Source organism: Phyllobates terribilis, unplaced genomic scaffold (genome assembly GCF_046119375.1).
Source record: "Phyllobates terribilis strain yellow unplaced genomic scaffold, ASM4611937v1 Scaffold_13__5_contigs__length_258822181, whole genome shotgun sequence".
Taxonomy (NCBI): domain Eukaryota; kingdom Metazoa; phylum Chordata; class Amphibia; order Anura; family Dendrobatidae; genus Phyllobates; species Phyllobates terribilis.
In genome coordinates this window covers 102275798-102293869 of record NW_027362773.1, presented here as the reverse complement: position 1 = coordinate 102293869, position 18072 = coordinate 102275798, and the positions used below count along the sequence as shown (strand labels likewise).

Below are 18072 nucleotides of genomic sequence, written 5' to 3'. Positions count from 1 at the left end.
CAAGAAGCTCCTGCCAATGCTTCGGTGTCTAATACCACGCCGGAATGGGTCACTCAGATGTCGCAATCTATGACGCAGTCTATAGATAACCTCACATCCACATTGCTTCAGGCTCTGCAGAGTCATGCCTCGGCTATGAACGCTACCCAGCAAAGGGAGAGCTCCACTCGTGGATGTGCCCGTGCCGTCATGTCCCTGTCTAGGTCAGGACGCAAGCGGACCCACAGGTCACGTTCATCTGCGTCATCCCATACCACACGGTCATCCCCCTCTAGGGTGAGATACCGTAGTCCCAGGTCATCTAGACCGTCCCCTGCCAGGGACAGACAATGCAGATCTCCACAGCCATCCTTGACCAGAGAAGGCCTCAGCCCCGGTTCACCCAGCAGGAGACGCCTTAGTGATACACAGGATTCGGAAGACATTTGTGATTCCGACTCAGACAAGGAAACTGAAGGGTCCCTAATCCCAGTCCCCCCTAGCAATACAGCGCTAGTTGATGATGTAATCTCATCCATCCATCGGGTGCTGGACATTTCTGATCTGCTCCCGGAGGCACCAGGACACAAGATTTCCTTTGAAGGAGTTCTGAAGCCGCCTAAGGTCTTCTTTGACCACCCAGAGTTTAAGGCGATCCTTAAAAAGCAGTTCTCACAGGCTGAGAAGAAGTTTACCAATCGCAAATATCTGGATGCACGGTACCCCTTCCCACAGGAGGTCACCAAACAATGGACAGATCCACCTGAAGTGGATCCCCCAGTCTCTAGGCTAGCAGCACAGTCACTCCTTTCACTGCCAGATAGCTCAACCCTCAGGGACACAGCAGACCGTCAGGTAGAACGCATGGCTCGTTCAATTTTCGAGGCCGCAGGGGCCTCCTTGGCTCCCGCGTTCGCTTCAGTTTGGGCTGCCAAGGCCATCCTGGCCTGGGCCCAAAATTTACAAGCTGGCCTACAAGCAACTGCTCCTGAGCTGTTGGACCAAGCGGCCCAAATAGCAGTTGTAGCAGATTACATGCTTCATGCAGCACTGGATTCTGCAAGGGGTGCAGCGGGGATAGCATCAAACGCCATCACTATTCGGCGCATCCTCTGGCTGCGGGAATGGAAAGCAGACGCAGCCTCAAAGAAGTCCCTCACGCACCTCCCGTACCTCAGTGGTCGACTTTTTGGTGAACAGTTGGACACGATATCCAACGCCACCAGGGGTAAGAGTACCTCTCTCCCCCAACTGAAGCGCAAAAGCACTTACAAGAAGCGTAACCAAACTCTATTCCGATCCTTTCGGAACTCTTCGGGCTGGTCCGTCTCGCGACCAGCACAAAATAGCAACCGCGCCACGCAGGGACAACTCGCAGTCGACACAAAAGTCGGACAAGACCTGGCAGTCAAGCAAACCCCCTCGATCTCACCGTTTTGCCATGAGAGTCCTTGGCCGGATGGTGGCGGCAATAGAAGCTGTCCCATTTGCCCAGCTTCACCTCAGGCCTCTCCAACTAGCCATCCTCAAGTCATGGGACAGGAAACCTTTTTCTCTCGACAGGGAGTTCCAGCTGACGTCGTCAACCAGGAGGTCCCTGCACTGGTGGCTCAAGCCAACCTCACTAACAAAGGGGAAATCCTTTCTCACGGGTCAATGGAAGGTTCTGACCACCGACGCGAGCCTGATAGGTTGGGGTGCGGTACACCTACAGCACAGGGCAAGTGGTCCCCAGCAGAAGCGACCATGCCCATCAGCATCTTGGAAATTCGGGCCATCCTCCTGGCGTTGAGAGCCTTCCATCACTTACTGGCAGCCTCTCACATCAGAGTACAGTCGGACAATGCCACGGCTGTGGCATATGTGAATCACCAAGGGGAGACTCGCAGTGCCCAGGTGATGCGAGAAGTGACACACATTCTCCACTGGGCAGAAGACACAGGTTTGGTTCTCTCTGCGGTCCACATTCCGGATGTGGACAACTGGGAAGCAGACTTCCTCAGCCGGCAAGAAATGGACTCGGGAGAGTGGTCTCTCCATCCCGAAGTTTTTCGCCAGATCTGCCATCGTTGGGGGACTCCGGACGTGGACCTAATGGCATCCCACTTCAATGCCAAGGTCTCCAACTTCATGACCAGAACACACGACCCGCGGGCGCTAGGAGCGGACGCCCTGGTTCAGGACTGGACCCAGTTCCAGCTCCTGTATATTTTTCCACCTCTCCCCCTGATATCCAGAGTGGTGAGGAAGATCAAGCAAGAGGGAGTTCCAACCATCCTAATCGCACCGGACTGGCCCAGACGTACATGGTACGCCGACATCGTACAGCTCATATCAGACGTACCCTGGCGTCTCCCCGACCGCCCGGATCTTCTGTCACAAGGCCCGTTCTACCACCAGAACTCAGGGGCCCTCAATTTGACGGCGTGGCCATTGAGACCTGGGTTTTAACCCAGTCAGGGTTCTCGCCTGACGTCATTGGAACCATGATCAGGGCACGGAAGCCAACCTCTGCTAAGATTTATTACCGTACCTGGAAAGCCTTCTTTACCTGGTGCGAATCTCGTGGCCAGACCCCATTCCCTTATTCCCTCCCCAGGGTACTTGGGTTTCTCCAATCGGGTCTGGAGGCCAGATGGTCCCTGGCCTTCCTTAAGAGCCAGGTGTCGGCTCTCTCAGTGCTTTTTCAGAGGTGCATTGCTAGCAAGCCGCAATTAAGGACATTTCTTCAGGGGGTTTCCAGATTGGTTCCCACCTACAGATGACCACTAGAAGCGTGGGATCTCAAGCTGGTGCTGACAGCATTGCCGGAAACACCTTTTGAACTCCTTAGGGAAGTCCCACTCCGCTTTCTATCCCAGAAAGTGTTTTTTCTTGTGGCAATCACCTCGCTACGCAGGGTGTCTGAACTCACAGCACTCTCCTGCAGACGACCCTTCCTGGCTTTTTACCAGGACAAGGTAGTTCTCCGTACGGTCCCATCCTTCCTTCCAAAGGTTGTGTCCAACTTCCACCTCAATGAGGAAATTTCACTGCCATCCCTCTGTCCGGTCCCGGTTCATAGAGTGGAGAAGGCTCTGCATACGCTTGACCTTGTCAGGGCGTTGCGTATCTATTTGTCTAGGACTGCGCCCTTCCGGAAGTCTGACTCTCTCTTTTCCTTCTAATGGAAGGCGGCCGCAATGGTCTACCAGCTTCCAAAGCTACCCTTGCCAGGTGGATCAAATCCACCATACAAGAGGCCTACCGCCTCAAAAATTCTCCTCTTCCAGCAGGTATTACGGCACACTCTACACGTGCGGTAGGGGTCTCCTGGGCCATTCGGCACCAGGCCTCGGCACAACAAGTGTGTAAAGCAGCCACCTGGACTAGCCTACGCACGTTTACCAAACACTACAGGGTTCATACCCAGTCTTCAGCAGACGCGAGCCTGGGTAGACGTATTCTGCAGGTGGCTTTGCCCCAATTATAGGGGCCTGTCTACACAATGTTCGTCCATTGCTTCCCACCCAGGGACTGCTTTGGGACGTCCCATGGTCCTGTGTCCCCCAATGAGGCGACAGAATAAAGGAGATTTTGTGTCCTCACCGTAAAATCTTTCTCTTAGCCTCTAATTGGGGGACACAGCTCCCACCCTGTTGCCCGTTCCGGGCGGTTGTTCTGTTGAGTTCTCATATTGTTTTTTTCTTGAGCTCGTACATAGTTGCCTTCTTAGCATACAAAGAACAGCCTTATGTAAATGCAAACAAGCAAACATGAACAAACCAAGGAGAAACTACGGAGTAAGTTAATAAAAGGTAATCTTTATTACATACATAAATATAAAAAATATATAATCAAGTCATAGCAAAAATCGGATAGGGATACACAGGGTCAAGGGATAGCAGAAAATAAATAGCTCCTGAGCCCCCCACAGCCATAACATAGGTTGTGAATTGTAAGTTGGGGACACCTCAGGTATGGTAAATAGCATGCATAAACAATGGCCAGGGATTAGTCATACTCAGTATAACCTGGACTAAGAGCCGTCCACATACTTATAGTATACCCATGGTCTAAATTTCATAAAAAAGCCTTACCAGAGGATAGAACACGAAACTAAAAGTGCTGAGTGCAGTGGCCCATGGAAAGTAACGCCTCAACGTGTGTTTCGCCTATTATAGAATGGCTTTCTCGAGGCTGAAGCTCAGATGCGTGTAAGGACCTTTAAATATGTAAAACTCGTGGTCATGTTACGCATCACAAGACCACGTGTGGTGTGTGACTTGCGCTCGGCGGCGCACGCGCCCAAGCCGTTATGCCCACCGCGCGTGCGTAGACCACACTGAGCAGGCTCAAAAAGCCTGTAAGGCTTCTCCCTCTACAATGACAGGGGCCAAATAAGCAAAGTCCTCAATAAATTCGCAGAAAAAAAATAAGACCCAAAAACTTTCTAAGCTTTGTAATGTTGGTCTGTATGGGAACAGCTTAAATAGCTTTAACCCTTTCATGCATGGATTTTTTTTTTCTTCTGCTGAAATTGACACACCCAAAAATGTAACCTCTGACTTCATCAATTATACTTTTGAGTCCTGCGTCATGCAAAGCCTGACACACCTTTTCAAGAATCTGTGTTCATATTTATCAACAGTTTGAAATAACAGGTCATCAACATATCGTAGGACTTTATCTCCTTAACCACTTCGCGCCAGAGCCTGTTTTTGCCTTCGTGACCGTGCCAATTTTTACAATTCTGACCAGTGTCACTTTATGAAGTAATTACTCTGGAACGCTTCAACGGATCCCCCTGATTCTGAGATTGCTTTTTCGTGACATATTGTACTTCATGATAGTGGTAAAATTTCTTCGATATCACTTGCATTTATTTGTGAAAAAAACGGAAATTTGGCGAAAATTTTGCAATTTTCAAAATTTTAATTTTTATGCCCTTAAATCAGAGCGATATGTCACACAAGAGTTAATAAATAACATTTCCCACATGTCTACTTTACATCAGCACAATTTTGGAACCAAAATTTTTTTTTTTGTTAGGGAGCTATAAGGGTTAAAAGTTGACAAGCGATTTCTCATTTTTCCAACAAAATTTACAAAAACATTTTTTTAGGGACCACATCACATTTGAAGTCACTTTGAGAGGTCTTTATGACAGAATATACCCAAAAGTGACACCATTCTAAAAACTGCACCCCTCAAGGTGCTCAAAACCACATTCAAGAACTTTATTAACCCTTCAGGTGCTTCACAGGAATTTTTGGAATGTGGAAGAAAAAAATTAACATTTAACTTTTTTCACAAAAATGTTACTTTAGACCCAATTTTTTTTATTTTCACAGGGGTAACAGGAAAAAATGGACCCCAAAATTTTTTGTGCAATTTCTCTTGAGCGCGCTGCTACCCCATATGTGAGGGAAAACCACTGTTTGGGCGCACGGCAGGGTTCGGAAGGGAAGGAGCGCCATTAGACTTTTTGAATGTAAAATTTGTCTGAATAATTAGCAGATGCCATGTTGCATTTGGGGAGCCCCTGATGTGCCTAAACAGTGGAAACCTCCCACAAGTGACACCATTTTGGAAACTAGACCCCTTAGGGAACTTATCTAGATGTGTGGTGAGCACCTTGCACCCCCAGCTGCTTCACAAAAGTTTATAATATTGAGCCATAAAAATAAAATTTTCACATTTTTCCCACAAAAAATGTTTTTCATTCCCTAATTTTGCATTATCATAAGGGTAACAGGATAAATTGCACCATGAAATTTGTTGTGCAATTTCTCCTGAACACGCCGATACCCCATATGTGGGGGAAAACCACTGCTTTGGTATACGGCAGGGTTCGGAAGAGAAAGGAGCGCTATGTTGGCTGGGATAGGTTGCAGACACCATGTCACATTTGAAGAGTCGCTGACATGCCGAAACAGTAGAAACCCCTACAAGTGACCCCATTTTGTAAACTACATCTCTCAAGGAATTCATCTAGGGAAGTAGTGAGTATTTTTTAATTTTTAAATTTATACCATTGGGCAGTGAAAAAAGCATAATTATATTTTTACCACAAAAAATGTTTTACCGTCAGATTTTACATTTTCACACAGGGCAATGGGTAAAAATGGTGCCGAAATGTGTCACACAATTTCTCCTAAACGTGGCAATACCCCATATGTGGCTGTATCGTACCGCTCAGCCATACGGCGAGATCTGGGGGGGACGGAGCGCTCTTTGACAATTGGAGAACAAATTAATGTAGAATAGGCATTTGGATTTGGGAGTACAAAATTTTCTGAATTTCTTTTGGGGGGCAAGGGCCATTTCGCTTTTCCAGAGCCTTTCTGCTACCAGTAACATGGAATATTTTTAACAGATGACGGACCTGAGTGGGGACTAGCTTTTTTTGAGGACTGAGTTGAAGCTTTTATTGGGAACATTTTGCGTAACATTTATCCGGCGCTCGAGGCTGAGCACTTACATCGGGGTTTCCATCTAAATTTCCAAGTGATGTAATTCAGATGAAACCCCTGCGGGATCCATTCACTGTAATGAGGCAGCAGAGTTACTCTGGATTCCGTCTGGCCTCTGTTTAGCGGTGTCATTTTTTTCAGAAGTGCACAAAACTGTGGCCAACCGCACTTTCATGCACGCCTAAAACAAATGACACCGTGGGATCACAGGCCAGACGGCATCCACAGTGGCCTATATCTGCCTCATTACAGGGAATCTTCCATCATGGGTTCTGGCTGAATCACGTATTTCAGAGATTTACACGGAAACTCTGGTGTAAGTGCTCAGCGCAGAGCACAGGATAAATGTGAGCAGAGCCTTACTGGGATCTTTGGGAGACATAATAAACAAATCAGTAGCAGTTGAAGAATTGGTTTTATTTATTTTTTACGCAGTTCCTCGTGCGGTATAAGTGATGAGATTACTTTATTCTTCGGGTCGGTGCGATTACAGAGATACCAGATTTATATCGGGTTTTTATGACTGACAGCTGTCACAAACTAAGAGATGCTTTTTTTGCAAAATCTAGTTTTTGCATTGCCATATTTTGAGAGCTATAATTTTTCCATATTTCAGCCGACAGAGTCATGTGATGACTTGATTTTTGCGGGACGAGTTGACATTTTTATTGGTACCATTTTTCGGTACATGACATTTTTTGATCGCTTTCGATTCCGTTTTTTGGGAGGTAAAATTAACAAAAACCAACAATTCAGGAATTGTTTTTTGAGGTTTTTTTTTATGCCGTTCTGCGTGTGGTAAAAGGGATCAGGCAGCATTATTCTTCGGGTCATTACCTTTACAGCGATACTACACTTACTGTATATTTTATGTTTTGGCTCTTTTACACAATAAAACAATTTTATAGAAAAAATATTTTTTTTGCATTGCTTTATTCTGAGCTCTAACTTTTTTATTTTTCGGCTGATGGAGCTGTATGGCGACTTTTTTTTTTGCGGAGCAAGATGACGTTTTCAGTGGTACCATTTTTATTTCCATTTTGCTTTTTGATCGCATTTTTTTCCACTTTTTGTTTGGCGATATGATGAAAAAGCATATTTTTTTGCTCCGTCTTTTATTTATTTTTATTATGGTGTGCACAGAAGGAGTTAATTAGTGTGACAGTTTTATAGATCGGGTTGTTTCGGATGCGGCGATACCAAATATGTGTACTTTTTTTGTTTTTGCATAAATATACGGATTTATTGGTTTAATATTTTATTTATTTATTTTTATTTATTTTGTGATTTGTTTTTTTTTAACAGTTTAAAAACATTTTTTTTTTTACTTTTTTTTTTTACATTTTTACTTTAGTCCCTGTATGGGACATTAATTTTTATTTTTCTGATCACTGATCTCATGTAATGTAATAGACATGTATTACATTACATGAGATCTTCGCTGACTGTTTCACAGTCAGAGTCTCCTGCCAGGCTTCAGCTGCAGGCTGAGCCAGGCAGGACACCATATATGGCAGAGCTGGAGGCAGTCATGTGACCTCCAGCTGCCATAGCAACATCAGGTCCTGGAAGGTATCAGGGGTCTTCGGAGAGGTAAGTAAGACGACCCCCTCTCCTCTGTCTATCTTCTATATGCCGCGATCACTATAGATCGCGGCATATAGAACATAGCAAAGGGTTAACATCATTGGGACCTGATCCAATCAGGTCCCGATGATGTCCCCTGTCAGAGCTATCGCTCTGCACCGCAAACACAGCGCTTGCAGGACCCTGGGGGTCCTGAGCGCTGCGAGACCACCCACCGTTTTTAAACGTCGGCGCTGCACAGAGCCCAGCAAGCGCCGACGTTTATCTACAGTGGGCGGTCGGGAACCGGCTAACCAAGGTGTTCTAGGACCTGAGCCAATGCCTGATGGAAATACACAGGGGAACTGTGGAATCCCATGGGCAACCACATGAACAAGTACTGCATTCTCAAAAGTGAGGGCAAAGCGGAGGTGTTAGGGGTACTGAGAAAAAGCCATGTGCAATATCCAAACAATAAAACAGCTGTGACTTAACTTCAGGGACGGACGCAACAAGGTGAGCAGCTGAGGAGTGTACTTATAAATAAGTCCCAAGTCCACAAGCATTCAGAAGCTACCATCTTCCTTTTTTACAGGTAAAATGATACTGTTACATGGAGAATTACCTTTTACAACGCCTTGTTTTTCCAATTCACTGACCACAACACTTATGTAAGGGACTGCATCCTCAAGAATTCGGTACGGACACTGGAACCACTGATTTTAACTTGAGTTTACATGAACCCACAACTCGGCTAATATATATATATATTTTTTTTTTAATTCATCTTTTAAAACCTCCATTTTTCAACAGTGCAATCATACATGAACCTAGACTGGCGATGGGTATTTTGTGACTCTCCAACTCCTCCTCCACAGGCACAATTCCGGAACAAATGGTTGCTTCTTTGTTCCGCCACAGAACTTTGTTACACAAACCAACAACAATTCCCGTTGCTCCTAAAACATCAATACCCAGAATAGTGGAACTTTAATGCAGATTTACCCAAAAAGTGCATCGAAGACCCTTTTGCTTCAATCCCCCTTCTTCCTGAAATCTCAGGTTCACTAGACAACTTTTTACTGCTTGAATACAAGAGTCCTCAAAGCCTACCAAAGTGATAGTCTCAGGCAGTCCAGGGGGTGAGTCCTGTTACTGAAACCGTGGCTCCTGTATCGATGAGGATGTCTTCCCACGGTTGCCCCTCTATTCTCCCTCTGTTGTAAGGTGTTTCATCCTTGCCCAGGGAAAGGAAGGGTGGTCCCCCTGCCTATCAGTCATTGTTTCCAGTGGTGGGAAGCCCAAAAAGTCCATCATCCTTATCTGGGGACAGCTTCCGTCCCACCTCCACCTCAAAGAGAGCTTCCGTAAGAACCCGGTCCTCATGCTCCGGCAACTCCTTAATTCAAGGAGCATAGGGACGAAGGGGAATGGTTCCTCCCTGAATAGCATTGACCTCTGGGCCCTGATGGCTGGGAACTGTTGGAGGGGAAGTAGAAGGCTCCTGAGAGAATGGGTTAACCATTTGAAGACTTATACTGCCTAGGATCATTCACAACTGGATAAGGAGATCATTGGTTAACTAAGTCTCTGCAACATCATCAATAGATTCAGCATTCTAGAAGACTCATGACTTGAATGCCCCCTCTAAGGGTATTTTCTTTAAAAACTATTCCGTAATTGCATAAACTCTTTTCTAAACTGTTTCCTCCATGCTTTCAAGATGTCTTGTCACCACATTCTGTTTCTCTAAATGTTAAACATAGCATACAATTTAGCCAAGTGGTTTCAACATTAACCCCCTCCATCTGGGATGTGTTAGCATGCTTTTCTGCCTGTCACCTAAACCACTCCATACCAGAGGACTACAAAGATGTTTTTTCCTCTGCTGTGATATCAACAAATGCAATTTAATCAAAGGTTAGATACTCGCGCCTCTCTGTATGGAAGACAGCTTGAGTCAACCAAAAGAGGTGTGGTTGTGCTCCAGCTTCTCTCAATACACTTGACAGGCATCTCCCTCCCATTTTTTTTTAAAACCTCTGCTACCGGTCACCAAATTCTTAATAAGTCCTTGTAGATAACTCATACAGAGATTTCTTCTTGGTTACACACACGTTTTGATAGTCCTTAGCTGTTTGTTTTTGTTGTTGTTGTTGTTATTTTGTAGTTTTCTTATAAAAAAAAATTGGGCAGACTTGGAGGCACTTCATGAGAGATTCTTTTTCCAGCTGGTTTTCTTTAAGCAACTTCCACGTGGCGCCACGCTCTTTCTCCACTTCCACTCTCTAGCTCTCATCTACAGGTTCCTCCTAAGGTTCTTCTGGAGGCCGCCCTCCTGGCTTAGGCTGCGCCACTTGTAAGAAAGTCCTTACTGATCGCATTTGGATCAAAAATTCTGTTGTCTGCACTAGCCCTTACAGCCATTTTTCATGTTTTAGCTTCCAAGAGTCACAAACCATTCCACCATTATTTGTTCTTACCGGAGTAAAATTTGCAGACCTATATTGTTGCATCTGCAATGGTCCATACTAATAAAATATCCTATTATTTATCACATAAAGTAAATGTCACCTCTATAATACTATTAAGTACTGGATTCGCCTGATGGAGATTGTGCTGTATAAACCTGGTAATATACATAAGATAAAAATGTCGGCCCCAGAGGTTTCTGGCAGAGATTTTTATTCTCATTTCCTTCTGAAATTCATTCAGTGCGAAAATGGAAGCGTGCAATTAGCGCCATCTCGTGTGTACGGGCAGTACAAAGTATTTCAGCCTAAATTGTAAATAGTTTATTTGGTTTCGTTTTGATATGTGTAAATTTTAATCTTTTTTTTTTCTTCTCTTTCCTTACACAAGATGAAATAAGCCCCAGGAGTAAGAAAGCGAAGAACGTACAAGTGCAGCCACTGCCAGAAAATGACGTTGTGACCGATAATAACGACACAAAGTGGGTGCTCGCCAAGCTCTTGCCACAGGAGAAGACCGGCTTGTATTACCAAGGTGGCTTTTTAGTATAATGTTAATTAAGTTTTCCACATTTATACAGTGGTATGTATATTGGAGGTATACATGATGCAATGTGAACAGGGACTGAGCTACCAGTGACCCTTGTCAGTGCAGTAACCCATTCCCAATAACTTCAGTATCGGAGCACTTTACTTAAGTATGATTTTATTGATGTAGCATAACTTCTTCTTTAGATCCCTTATAACTTTGACTTGGATATTGCAGAAAAACTGTGGGAGTGAATATAAAATTCATCAGTGTGAAAGTCATGTTTCTCAGTTTTATATGTATTACTGGCGTGTTCTGTATCTAGACTTTTTGTGTCTACAGTTAGTTACATATATACAGAAATCTTATAATTGTCACACTGTTCACTAGGCATTATACTAGCTCACACTTTGTTTTGTACACATGACTTTTCAGCAGTCTTTTATCGTCAGACATGATTATAGTAAAATTGAACACCTCTATATACAGTAGATAACACAGGATCCACCATTCACAATAAGTGATGGCATAGCTCACCTCCTCCTCCTGTACAATGACTGATAACACCTCATTACAGGGTCGGACCGGGACCCCGGAGTATTCTCCAGTGGGCCCAGGTCCTCAGCAGGCGCCCGAGCAGGACGCACGGGGGCCCTCTGGTTAACATGGCCGCCGGTGCACCTGCATCGGGAACCAGAGATGGAGGTGGCCCTTGCAGTGCGGCTGATAATGAGGGTAACCTGGCCTGCTTCGGGAGGCCCATGGCCAGATCGCCCTCATCGGCGGGAAGGAACAATGCCATCCCTCCAGCTCTGCTGTTGATAGGAAGAAAATGGCAACAGAGCTGAGGGATCCGTCCTCTGCTTCCTGTCCGGCGCTTTCTCCCTGACACAGGCTCTAGCGGCTTGATGATGTCGTCATGCAGTGCGCGCCTCTGTCAGGGAGACAGTTGCCAGCAACGAGGATGCTGCGGGGGAGCGTGCGGAGAGGCAAGTGTGTGTGTTTTTTTTTTTTTTTTTTTGTATTTTTTTGTTTTGTTTTTTAACACACTGGGGATGAGGGAGCGCAATGATGATGGAGGAGGTGGGGGAGCATAGGGCAATGATGATGGAGGAGGTGGGGGGGAGCATATGGCAATGATGATGGAGGAGGTGGGGGGGAGCATATGGCAATGATGATGGAGGAGGTGGGGGAATATATGGCAATGATGATGGAGGAGGTGGGGGAACATATGGCAATGATGGGGAATTTTTTGGACGATATATGCTGTTAATATCTGGTCTGGTCACGGTGTGGTTGTATTTCTCCCTTGTATGTGGAATTATTCGGTCACTATGTGGTGGTAATATGTGGTCTGGTCATGGTGTGGTGGTATTTCTCCCTTGTATGTGGTATTATTCAGTCACTATGTGGTGGTAATATGTGATCTGGGCATGGTGTGGCAGTATTTCTCCCTTGTATGTGATACTATTGGTATTGGTATAGTGGATTGTGTTGTGTATGGCGGTTATTTCTTATTTCTGATATTAATTGGGAGAAGTCTTTATTTCCATTAGTGATTAAATACTTGGAGCAAGATGCACTTACAGGGGTTCTCCGAGGAAAACAAGTAATCACCTCTCCACAGGATAAGTGATAACTTATTGATTAGTGGGGGTCTGAATGCTGGGACCTGCACTGATTGGTAGAATGTGGAGCTTTTTTCCCCATTAGACTGGACTTCATGTGTGTTTCGACCACGGATCTATACATTCCCTCAGTGGCTGTTCTTGTTTATTTCTGGAAGCCCCAAAGAGAATGAATGGAGCTGCGGTCAGACGTCCCACCAGCCACTGCATTTTAAAATGGGGAGAAGTGTCCTGACAGGGAAAAAGCTTCCCCATTCTTCTGATAGGTGCGGTTTCTAATGTTTTGACTCAAATGATCAATAAGTTATTACTTATCCTGTGGATCCCATGAATCGGTGATAACTTGTTTTAACCAAAGAACCCCTTTACTGCAAAGTATCTGTAATTGTACATCCCAGTTATAGTGGCGCACTGTAGATGTGCAGGAGCTGCCTGTGATTTAGAGTCAACGATCCACTATAACAGGGATAACTGCTATCAGGTATATAGCTGTAGGGTGGGCCCCTAGAGTCAATTCCTCCTGTGGGACCCAGACATCCCAGTCCGACACTAATGTATGTATGTGTTGTGGGCAACGGCACGGACCTCCCTACAGGGTTGTGGGTCCTATATAATGATAATGCAGTGTGCAGGGGAAAAAAAAATTAAATACTTACCTCTCCACTTTCATTGCTGACTGCAGCTCCGGACTCCAGTGTCGCCGTCTTCCCACTTTCTGCCCTGTGACGCTCATAGCAGAGGGCGCGCTGTAGTGACGTCATCATGCCCTCTGCCCTGAGACGTCACAAGTCAGCAGATGCGGAAGAAGCTGGAGCTGCGGGGAACGAGGAGAGGTGAGTATTCCAAGTGCTGGGGCCCTGAGCAAGCTGGTGAGGGGGGGGGGGCACTCTTGGGCGCTGGCTATAACGTGTGTGTTTGTATTTCTAATTGATCTATTTTATAATATATAAATAAGTAATATAATTTATTTATTTTTTTTATCTTTACAAGTGCATAGATTCTCTAAAAAAGACGACAAGGAGCGCTATGTCTTGAAACTGGTAGGTAATTATGCGATAGTTCAAATGCTGAATGACTGGGAAAGAATAAAGTTTAAAAGTAAAACAATCTTAAAATTTGTATCCATGTACGATCACAATAATTTGGAGCAAGAGGAGCTGAGCAGATTAAGGTATAGTTTTATGTATAGAGATCCGCTATGACTTAAAATTTGTTAATAGAAATCCAAACTTGATTTACCCTGGGAGAAAAAAATAGTATTTTCTCTTGTAGTTTGCTGCTACAAGCTGATGATGTCTTGGGGTTTCCAGCACTGATAATTCAAGGGACACATAACTTTAAAAAGTGTTTCATCAGCCTAGATATTTATGTTCATAGGATAATTTTTGCTTTTTTTTGGAGGGGGATGATAACTACTTTTTTTCATTTCCAACTTTCAAGGATGCTAAAGATGGAAAGATTTACAATGAACAGAACTTTTTCCAAAGAGCAGCTAAGAAAGTAACAGGTATGTGCTCAGCATACAGAATACACAGCCACGAAAACTGCACCTATGAAAGCTGCAAAGCAGATCACTTTTTTTTTTTTTTTTGCGGGACGAGTTGTACTTTTGAACGACCCCCATTGGTTTTACCATATCGTGTACTGGAAAATGGGGAAAAAAAATCTAAGTGCGGTGAAATTGAAAAACAATTGCAATTCCACAATTGTGTTTTTTGTTTAGTTTTTCTAACCATGTTCATTAAATGCTAAAACTGACCTGCCATTGTAATTCTCCAGGTCATTATGAGTTCATAGATACCAAACATGTGTAGGTTCTTTTTTATTTAAGTGGTGAAAAAAGGCGCCATTTTCCGATACCCAGAGCGTCTCCATTTTTCAGAATCTGGGGCTGGGTGAAGGCTTATTTTTTGCACATTGAGCTGACGTTTTTATCTATACCATTTTGTGGTGGATACGGTGTTTTGATAGCTTGTTGTTACATTTTATTGCAATGTTGCAGCGACCAAAAAATCGTAATTCTGGCGTTTTTTAATGTTTTTCTCTATGCCGGTTACAGATCGGATTAATTCATTTTGTATTTTGATCAGGTGTTTCTCTAAGCAGCAATACCAAATGCGTGTTTTTGGTTGTTTTTTTTTTTTTTAATTTTTATTTATTTTGAATAAGGCAAAAGGGGGGTGATTTGAAAAAAAAATAAATAAAAAATAGAGTACATGTAGTAAAAATGCTCATAGAGTTTGACAATGACAGCCCTAGGAGTCTCCTGCAGACCCTGGGTTGTCATGCCAACCCATCGGCATCATGTGATGGGTGGAGCTAGTGTAGTGCTTCCGGCACCGCCATGTTAAATGCCGCTGTCGGAGTTTTAAGGACCTGTTACATGCAAGGGAGGGAAAAGGGGGGGGGGGTTAATAAGATAATTAGGCAGAGAGGCGGGGATTTGGGGGAATAATAAGCAGATAGGCAGGGATTGCTTTAAGCCTATACAAAATGGAATTAATTAAAACACTTTTTTCTGCAATCGAACCTCTACTATGGGCCATACAGGTATGTATAGATGTACTTTTCTATACCCTGTATGCCCATAGGAGAGGTCTGATAACTCCAAAGTGATGACAGAGTCCCTTTAACGCTGGATGTGTCCTTCTGACTCCGGCCACACTGCGCAGGTGCAGTCTATACCGGCTTCGGAAGATCTATATCTTTTTACCTTGGCACTCCTGGTATTTCTAGCATTAGATAAGATAGACAGGCAGCGGGGGGGGGGGATAGCAGTGAGCAGCCCCCTCTTACCTCAACACCCCTGGTATCTCCAGAGCTGGATTCACAGTTGTACTGCTCAGTGATGATGTGTGATGGCCTCCATACTGCTGCAGATTTTGAGAGTGTGCTACAGAGAGATTTCCTCTTCTGTGTGTGTGCTGTGTATGTGAGACATCATAGCAGCTGGTCTTCACCCACTAGCTCAGGGACAACAGAAAACTACAGATGGAGCCTGCAGAGGATAAATTGGTAATGGATGCCAAATACAAGTCATATTATTATCAGAAATAGTGTTAATCTCCTGTGTACCCCAGACATAAGCAATTGGTGTCAGTGCCAGTGGGTATTCATAATAGCTAAGGTCTACTGAAAGTCCCCTGGTCTGCAATATTTCTACATTTATTTTAAAAAAACACATAACACTTTTTTTATGTCAAAAATAGAAAAAAATGCACATAATTAGTGTTGTCAGATCAGTATAGACCATACAGTAAGATTATTGTGCTATTTAATTTGTATAATAAGTGAAGTAAAAAAAATAAATACAATTTTGGCTGAATTTTTGACCTTTGGGGAAAAAAAAAATGTAATTTGTCGGTTCTGCTGTGAACAGCTCAAAAAGAAATGACAGAATTTCAGGCCTTTTTTTTTGCTTTGTCTATTTTATTCCACAAATGCATCTATATAACTAATCTTATGTGTTTTTGTTATTTTATTTCCCCTCCTCCTCAGTTGACAAATGGAAGAAGTCTCACAATTGCCCGGCGCTGGGGATTCCAGCTTGTATTGGTTTTGGTGTGCAGAGCTTGGAACAAACCTGTTACAGGTAACTACTCTTATAGGTTGGATTTGCTGTGCGCGCTGTCACAATACAAGGCACGACAGAATAGAAAAGAAAAATGCTTCTGAAACTGAACTCGTATTAATGTAACAATAAACTTCATAATATATCTTGTTAAAAATGCCTCAGTCCTCCTATACCTGACTATTGCAGCGTCTGTATCTGTTCAGGATCTCTGCACTCACCGAAAAAAAACTTGCACCTGAAAGGTGATGTTGGAAGAGAGAAGGATCAGACAGTTGCAGTTTTAGTGGCTGATCGTTTTGTGGGTAGCCACTGCAAGATGCATCCAATAGTTGTTTTCTCCACTCTCCCCATAGAAAACACCAGTACTCCCGGTGAACCTGGGCATTCATGTGTATGGGAGAGACAGAAGAGCGTGTCATGCATGGCCCATGTTTGGTATAATATCCCAAACACGCTGCTCCTGCTGTTTTTGGATGGGCTCTGCAGACAAGCTTGACAGCTACCATGGAGACTCTCCCCAATGAAACTGATCTGAACCCTGTGCCTGTTTATAAGAAATAGGCGCAGAATTCTGGACTAGGAGATTTGAGCTTCTGAATGTAGAGCGAAATGAAGACTGGTTAAACTTCTACAAAAATATATAACTTGTAACGCAATCGCAGGATCCCGTTGAGTCACCATGGCTGGGCTTCATAGAACAATGTCATCTTTTAAAGGGGTTGTCCAGGCTTGGGGTTCGAGTCTGCAGTCACTCTATGAGGCTGCAGACTTGTGTATCCTGACAGTGCGCACCTCACGCTGTTAGTATTCTCCAATGCTGAGAGAGATGGGCTCGTGACCGCAAGTATGCAATTTGCATATGAGGTCACATGCCGACTAGACATGCACGACTTTCTAGTCTGCACGTGTGCCCCACAGTGACTGCAGACTTGAACTCCAAGCCTGGACAACACCTTTAACTATATATTGTAGTATGTGTGCATGTATGTTTCCTCCCACACTCCAAAGACCTACTGATAGGGAATGTAGATTGTGAGCCCCAATGGGGACAGCGATGATGATGTCTGTAAAGTGCTGTGGAATTAATGGCGCTATATAAGTGAGTTATTTTATTTTTTTTAAGTTTGGTAATTGTCTTAATTATACTGACCTGAAGAATCTTGATGCCGGGTGATTTTTGACAAACACGGGCGGATCTGCCATTTATTTCTTTTTGTCCATTCCACCGCACTTAGAACATTTTATCTGTGTTTCAGCACATTACATGGTAAAGTGAACGTGTCATTCAAAACTAAAACTAGTTCCACAAGTTCCAAACCTTCTTATGGTCATGTTTATGAGATAATAAGTGTTTATATACAATGGATTTACTAACATAGTCATATTAATTACATAGTTATTTCACAAAGAAAACCACATAAATGTTTTTACTCATTTATATATTTTTTTATCTCTATTACATTTTATGGTTTCTGCAGGTTTTTGGTGTTTTCTGAACTGGGACAAAATCTTCAGACCATCATCAGTGAATTCGATGATCGTTTGCCTGAGATTGCTGTCTATCAGATTGTGTACAGGATGGTAGGTGACCGTGATTTTACTTTAATTTTCCACATTAATTTGGATGTAAATTAAAAACTGGTTATTGATGCTGATCTCACATATTAAAAAGACAAAGAAATTATAATTAAAAAAAAATAATTATTTAACTAATAAAGATGACACAAGTACTTGTATATAAAGGGCTCAAGGTGAGAGGGGGCAACAATGAAACTATTGATTGAATTGAGCAAAAAGATGTCGCCTTCTTCCAATGTCCAGTCTGGGCCTATGTGGCAGCTGGACCAGGGCAGTCTTCTGTATGGCCGCC

At 43.8% G+C, this 18072-nt stretch overlaps 1 protein-coding gene across 1 annotated transcript in view; it reads left to right on the top strand.

Moving 5' to 3' along the window:
• Nucleotides 1-18072, top strand: part of VRK3 (VRK serine/threonine kinase 3) — a 39982-nt gene that overhangs the window by 13254 nt on the left and 8656 nt on the right. Inside the window, exons 6-10 of the mRNA XM_073658318.1 lie at nucleotides 10863-11006; nucleotides 13619-13668; nucleotides 14069-14135; nucleotides 16127-16220; nucleotides 17681-17783. Of these exons, the coding sequence (XP_073514419.1) occupies nucleotides 10863-11006; nucleotides 13619-13668; nucleotides 14069-14135; nucleotides 16127-16220; nucleotides 17681-17783 (458 nt within the window). The remainder of the gene's footprint in view (nucleotides 1-10862; nucleotides 11007-13618; nucleotides 13669-14068; nucleotides 14136-16126; nucleotides 16221-17680; nucleotides 17784-18072) is intronic.